At 33.6% G+C, this 7,534-nt stretch overlaps 1 protein-coding gene across 4 annotated transcripts; it reads left to right on the plus strand.

Annotated features, from left to right (window-relative positions):
* Positions 1-209: 209 nt before the first annotated feature.
* On the plus strand, positions 210-4,519 carry LOC120068336. 4 transcript variants are annotated; one of them, XM_039020066.1, is made up of 9 exons: positions 210-374; positions 585-667; positions 1,538-1,866; positions 1,959-2,129; positions 2,279-2,488; positions 2,814-2,944; positions 3,323-3,491; positions 3,692-3,827; positions 3,970-4,519. In XM_039020066.1, exons 3-9 carry the CDS (start codon positions 1,603-1,605, stop codon positions 4,245-4,247), a joined length of 1,359 nt encoding a protein of 452 aa, XP_038875994.1. In that variant the 5' UTR covers positions 210-374; positions 585-667; positions 1,538-1,602; the 3' UTR covers positions 4,248-4,519. The 4 variants fall into 4 exon arrangements, with proteins under 4 accessions (XP_038875994.1, XP_038875993.1, XP_038875995.1 ...); XM_039020065.1 differs by lacking the exon at positions 585-667; XM_039020067.1 differs by lacking the exon at positions 585-667 and having other exon boundaries at positions 1,571-1,866.
* Positions 4,520-7,534: the final 3,015 nt, after the last annotated feature.

The following is a 7,534-nucleotide window of genomic DNA, read 5'->3' on the forward strand; positions in this document are numbered from 1 at the left end:
AGTATGGAAATCAAAATGAATCAAAATCTAAATTTAATTAAAGTAGTATTTAAACTTAATAATAATAATAATAATAATTATAATAAAATTATTATTAATATAATTATTATAAACAGTAAAATTGTTAAAAATATTTTAAATAATAGTTATGTGATTTTACTATATTTGTTCATATAAGTATTCGATTTCCTAAGGTAGTGTTTGAAAAGAAGCCTTTATTATTTTTATTAAAAAAAAAAAAAAAGAAAAAAAGAAAGGGAAGAACAGGTTGGTTTAGGAATTCCCTTTTTGGCTTCTTCAACATTTTGAGTTCTGAAGCTTCGCCAAACATCGTCTTCATTTTCGAACGCCAACTCTTGTGATTGATTATGAAGGTCCTAATTTATTTTACTTTTATTTCATTTAATTTGTGTTTCGACGAGGTTCTGGATTAAAGAACAAGTTTCTGTTTTCATTCTGTGTGTATCGAAGAAGCAGTTTGATTGATTTCTATTTCGTTTTCGTCAATGCTACCTTTGTAATCGATCCATCACTTCTCTTAAACCTACATTTGTTTATGCTTTAAATTCATTTCCACTTTCCAGTCTTCAATGTGCCGCGTGCTTGATTCCATGCAGATTGTAGTGAGAAGAAGAGGATTACAGTTCCTCTAATTGAAGAAGATTATGTAATTTTACTTATCATCTACTTAAAAACTGTGTTTAGTTTCTTCGCTTCGATTGTGCTATCTCGTTTCTAATTGATGAAAGATGAACTTTGATTTTGTATACCAGTTCATTTCCAGGTGGTTTCCTGTCAGCCCCAGGTTACAATATACAAAACAATGAGCAAACTTGTCCCTATCTGATTCTGAATATGCATTCTTATAGTATTACTTCCTTACTGTTTTATATAATAGTGTCTACATGTCAGATAGCATAATAATGATCAAATTTTCAAATATATAAGCCAAAAAGTAAAGTGCTGAAAGAAAAAATATAATGACCTTGTTTGAACAGGATCCATTCTATTGGTTGTATCCCTGTCATTGGGTTCTAAGAATGTATTAGAAGATTTATATATTTGTTGAACACTTTGGCATGGGTCAGTAATTTCCCTTCTCCATGGGGGAAACTAGGTAGCCGTTTCATAGTTGCAGGGGTGTAGTGCTTTGGTCTCTATCTCCCTTTCTCTTTATCTCTCTCTTTCTGTAGGAATTTCTTAGATTTGAATCTTCTATATGCCTTTTCTGTTGGGTATCAACTTACACCATTAAGTAGTTGAGAATTTTTCTCATTGTAAGGATTTTTCTCTCTCTACAATCCTCAATGCTGCGCACAATGGAATTTTAGTTGATGAAATGATGTAATTTAATCCCTTTGGGTGGTATGACGTGTAATGCATCTTATTTAAGTGATTAAAAGGTCCTTGATGCTTGATGGACTAATTGGAAGGTCATGATCTTTCTTGAACTAACCTACAATTTGAAATTACTTGAAAATATGTAGAGGAAGTATCCTGAATTATAATACATGTTTTTGCTAACTAATGCACACAGTTAGATTGGGCTGAAAGTAGGTTGCAGTTGCAGCTCTATTCATAGGTGTGAACAGTGCAAACAAAATGGAAAAGGAATCAAAGGGGTCTCGTGTAAGGGAGTTCATCAGGGAAAAAGTCCCAGACTGGGATGACGAAGTGGTGGCTACTGCTCGGTTCAAGGCATTTAGTGGGCAGAAATCTGATTGGGAACCCAGATACCAAGTTTGGAGGGATTTGATCATCACAATTGCTCGCAAATTCAACTTCATCTTCATAAAACCTTCTGAAATAAAGAATCAATGGTTTTCTCGAGGAGGGTTGTCTCCATTATGCCTTGACCATGTTCTGGTATTCCTTTCAACTAAGATGATTGTTTTCCATTTTTAATTAATTGATCTTTGTTATTGTTCTGTCCTATAATAGTCCACCATTCCATTCAGCATGTAATGTATATTGAGGGCGACATTATAAGACGTGGTGACATGCTGGATCCAAGGAGTGGCCAACTCTCCTACTTGTTCAAAAAATTAAGCAATTTGATGGGTACATCTAAAAAGAACCCCGACAGTTTGCTTCGTGATGATTACGTAGTTCTTGCCTGTGTATTACAGGTATATGCTTTAATTCTCCTCTCTTTTCCTTTTTCAAATCCTTTTTAGGTTCTCTACTTTTTCCGGACATGAATTGTTGAGTTCTGCTTTGGAATTTACTTCAACATTCATCTTAATGTTTCATCACTTTTGGTTTTTTCTTATATAAGTTTGATATGAAATATTTCCATGCTAAGGATAGAGCAGCTGAAGTTATCAAGTGTTTATCTCTTAGTAATTGGACCTCGTCCTGCATTATTACAATGGTGAAGTTCCAAAACATCTGTGGAGGACCTGATGAAGCGACTGTTATCTTGAGTTACTTGATTGGATATGGTAAAGCAAGGTATCTCTCTAAGGAAAAAAAGGAACTTCTAGAGGTATGCCATTATATCCTTTTGCATTTTTCATTCTTCATTTAAACACATTCTCACACTATTCTTATAATTTATAAAAATGAAAATTTAAGCTGCTTTGATTTTTGAGTAAGGCTGTGCAGCCTGCCTGAGGACTTTACTTTACTGGAAAATTGGTAATAAAATAATTTATAAGTTAAAAATCCAATGAATATTAAAGAATGTAAAGAATGTACCATGATAGGATCCTTACTTACTACCTATCTTAAATTTCTATCGACGTCTTTAGTTTTTCAGTGAGTTATTGCCTTCCGAGCTCACTTTTGATTTCTCTTTTCCCCCTAACCAGGGTGTAAAGATCTCTCTCACAGCAATGACAGTTCCTGGCATCACAACTCTCGATTATGACATTTTGCACTTAATTTGGACAACAGAAAAGCTTCAGCAACAACTTGATGTGATTGACCAGCGCTATGATGTGTAATTATTTATGGCTCTCAATGCTTCTATAAATTTTATTAAATCCTTCTGGCAGCAAATATATTAAATCCCATCACTGGCTTGATAAGACGTCTCTAAGTAGTTCACGATAAGATGGGGGGTGAAAACACTTGAGCAATTTTGTGTCAAGAGTGTTTGATTTTATCATCCATTAAAAATGTTCCCTTAGGTCCTCCACATCAATTTCTGGCTGTCCAAATAGAAGGCGTAATGGAACTTTTCGATGTTTGAGACTAGGATGGGTGGGATGACTGTAATTATATATAATGCAGAACTCTTCTTCCTATATATGCTTGTGAAGTATGTCTTTCCAGATAGCTCGTTGTCTTACGAGATTAAAGAAATTTTTTGTTGCAGGTCGAGACAATCTGCACTAGCTTCTTTGAAGTCTGGAAACAAAAAAACCGCATTGAAACATGCAAGAGAGTTGAAGATTACCACAGAAAGTCGGGAAAAAGTTGCATCTCTCTTAAACAGAGTGGAGGAAGTACTAAATGCTATTGCAGATGCCGAATCAACAAAAACGGTAGGTTACCATTTTCAGTTTTCTTCTTTGATAAGTGGAAGGTGCTCTGCCCGAACCCTTGCCTCTCTAAAAATGACAGAGTTGGAAAACTCGTAGCTTGAAACCATTCAAAAAACAAATACAAATTTTGAGCCACTAATAAATTGTTCTGGTTTGATGTCTTAGGTTTACTAATAAGTAATATCATACTCTGTTGGCAGGTTTCTGAGGCTATTCAAATTGGTGCTCGAGTAATGAAAGAACACGAGGTTAGTTGGGATCAACTCCAATATAGTTTGCAGGAAATAGAAGTAAGCATTGATTTACAAAAGCAAGTTGCAAGTGCTATAAGTACAGGTACTTTTTATTTTGCCCAGTTTCTTGTCTTTAGATGGATCATCTCTTAAAACTTGAAAAGTTCCTGTTTACTTAGTTTAGTACCCAATTAATCTTGGAACTTCTCTTTCATTATGATTAAACATGGCTCTGGGTATCATAGATTCAGCTCCATCTGGCTCAATTCCGGAAGATGAAGATATTGAGGAAGAGTTCAAGAAGCTTGAGTTGGAAGTAACAGCAGGCCAAAACCTTGACCCGTCGACATCAGAATCTGTGGTTAATATTGCAACTGGTGAAACAGTGGCTACAGTTTCTGACGATTTATTGAGCGATGCATTATCAAATCTAAAGCTAGTTGAAGAAACAGGAAACGTGACAGCGATCCAGAAGTCAAATTCTAAAAGCAAGTCGAAAATGATGGAGCTTGGCATTTCTTAGGTGGGTTCTCATGGAGCGGTTGACAATGGCAATATCAGCCCAATGTAACCTTCTTCTTTTGGTTGTCCTCTGTACTTTGTCAAAAGTCAGTGAAATTGATGTGCAAAATTGTTACTACAAAATCGCTGCTCTTTGTTCCTGAGTCAGCTATTGTATTACTGCTATTGATGTTTGATCTTGAAAATGTAAGATTGAGATTGTTGTATAAACTTCAAAGCGTGATTAATTTCAGACCTCCATTCTAAAAAACAAGGGGGGTGTTAAATTACCAAGTTCAAAGTGATTGTTGGATAGGTATATTAACTCAAATGAGTTCTAAATTTTCAATTTTGTGCTTATTAAGTCATATTTGATAATCATTTCAGCCCTATTTGTTACGAAATGGGGTCAAATTTTTAGTTTTTGAAAATTAAGTCTATTTTCTTTCATTTTCTTAGAAAGTACAAGAGTTGAAATTGTTGGGTTTTTGGCAAGTTATTGGAATTGAAGAATCTCACATTGGTTAAATTGAAGAATGTGGATGAGCTCCAAACCTATAAAAGGAGTCCATGCCCTTGGTTTTCAGTAATCCTAGTTAGAAACACTTTAAGTTTAGTAACTATAGTTAAATTTCTTTTGTATTCTCTAGTTTGAGAGTGAGAAAAAGATGTGAGTAGTCAAAAGCTTTGAGAGAATGTTATTGTAATTGGGGTCGGTACAGAGAATTATTATGCGTGATTGTAGAAAATTTTCACATAGTGAATTTTTCTGGTCTATGGTTTTCTCCAAGTTGGGATTTTTCAGTTAGATACCGAGTCGAAAAGTTGTTGCGCCATGGAAGAACCACTGCCCTAAAAGCAATTATGGTGTGACTCGGTGCTAATCGCTGTGCCGATTGCTCCCAAGGTTAACACAAATTCCAATTTCAAGTGTGCACTCGCCAGAAAATGGATTGGAATTAACGGAAATTATGCTTAGAGAACAGTAGATCTAGAGGAAAAACATATGAATAGGGAAGACAAATTTCTGTATCATTTCTTTTCAAAACTAAGAGCTATTTAAAGGAAAGGTGAGATTGGTTTCTAAAAACAAAAAATTGTTTTGAAATTAATTTTAAAATTTTTTTGGAATTAATTGAAATTAATTCTTGGAATTAATCACCAACATTTAATTTGTGTATTTTCTTTTGCTATGGTAGCCATTCTCAACAGCCCCCCACGAATGACTGGTATAGTAAAAAAAAAAAAAAAAAAAAAAATTTATAAAACATGTTTTCTAAGCAAAGTTAGGAGACCAAACTTAAACATCATATTTTGACGATTTGAATTGATGCATAGTGAAATGGGGGCAACAATTATATTAGAGAGAGTGAGTTACCTTTTGAACTTTCAATAACTATGGTTGAGACCCTCACAACATGTTTTACTCCTTAAATTTTCATTGATTCCACGATAAAAACATGCTATTTAAGACCATGCACATAGAACGTCAAGTCAATATGAAAGCTCTAGAAAAAGACCTTTAAACTTTTTCATATAAGACGGTCATACCTTCACAATCATGTTAATTACTTCATCAAGTCTATCGCAACAGACCACTAAAAAATTGAGCTATGAAGACTTCACATCTAGCCCATATCAAGACCAACTTCATCAAGTCTGTCAAAGACAAACCTCTAAAAAACGAAGCTATGAGGACTTTACAACTATCCATCGAGTCCATTTCAAGACCACCCAAAGAAAGGGCTATGGAATTTAAAGGTTCTAGTTCTATCCATCAAGTCCGTACTAGAACTACTCAAATAAAGGGCTATGGACCATCAAGTCTATCGCAATAGACCACCCAGATAAAGAGCTATGAACCACTATAAGGGTTTGAGTTCCATACTTATTGAAAATTCTAGAATTACTCTTCTTGTTAGGCCTTTGGTTAAAGGATTCATCAAGTTCCTTTTATACCTCATAAACTTCAAGAAGATAATTCTTTCTTTCAACAATTGTTTCACAACTCCATGTCTAAGGTGTTTTGCCATTATACTATTCTGAATAATTCTTGTGGCAGCTTGTGAATCACAGTGCAAAGAGACTGGTACTGATACCTTCACAACAGTACATCTCCCAGTTGGATTCTAAGCTACTCGTACTGATATTGTGCTGATTCTAAGCTACTCGTACTGATATTCTGCTAATTCTAGAGCAATAAATTCACACTTCCAAAAAATAGCTCCTCTACCTATAAAAAAAATATATCCACTAGTAAAGCTTATTTCGTCATTCTAAGTTACCCAGTTTTCATATACTATCCTTCTAATATGGCAAAAATATTAAAATGCAAACAATAATCTACTGTACCATTAAGATGCCTTTAAAAACGACGAAGAGCAATCAAATGATCTTTATCAGGATTATGTGTATATCTACTCAATCTTCTCACAACATATGCAATAATAGGTTTAGTATAGTTCATAAAAAAGCACAACACTTCCTATAATATTTTCATATTCAAATAGAGGAACACTATCTTCCTTATTTTTCTTAAGACTCATACTATTACCATAAGGTGTTCTTACAGAAGTGTCATCAAACTATCAAATCTCTTTAACCGTTTTCAATGTGTAATTGACATAAAGAAAATCCATTTTCAGTAACACTAAGCATCACATTAGCCTCACATAAATCTTTAATTTCAAACTGTGAAGACATAAATAACTTACAATTTAGCCTCACATAAATCTTTCATTTCAAATTGTGAAGACATGAATAACTTACTATCATTACTTATATCTATGTTGTATCAAGATCAATATATCATCAAAATACAAACTTATAATCACACAATCAGCTCAAATAAATTTGAGTAGACGCATGTATCAAAGGATATTAACAAATATTTACATAATCAACTCAAACAACTTGAGTAGATGACTTATTTATATCCACGTGATGTATTATACAAATGCTAACAAGGTTTTGTAGTAGTTATTTCAAATATTTAAGTCATATGAGAATATGCATAAAAATATTTGAAGATCCATTTAAACCTAATTACTTTATTTCCTTTAAGAAATTCTATTAAATCCATGAAGTTTTTATTTTCTCTTTTTAAGATCCTAGATATACTTGATAAAATAAAGACTTTATACTTTCAATCAATTGAAATATATATATGTACACCTATGTACCCATTATCATCTCCTTGTCTAATCAATATGAGACTTTGGTCGCATTCCCAACATTTCTCCCCTCAAACGAAGGACCATCAAACTTCCCTTTAAATAGTCATTCATCTGTCTAATTCTTATCTAGGCT

This window comes from Benincasa hispida, chromosome 12 (genome assembly GCF_009727055.1).
Source record: "Benincasa hispida cultivar B227 chromosome 12, ASM972705v1, whole genome shotgun sequence".
NCBI classification, from domain to species: Eukaryota; Viridiplantae; Streptophyta; class Magnoliopsida; order Cucurbitales; family Cucurbitaceae; genus Benincasa; species Benincasa hispida.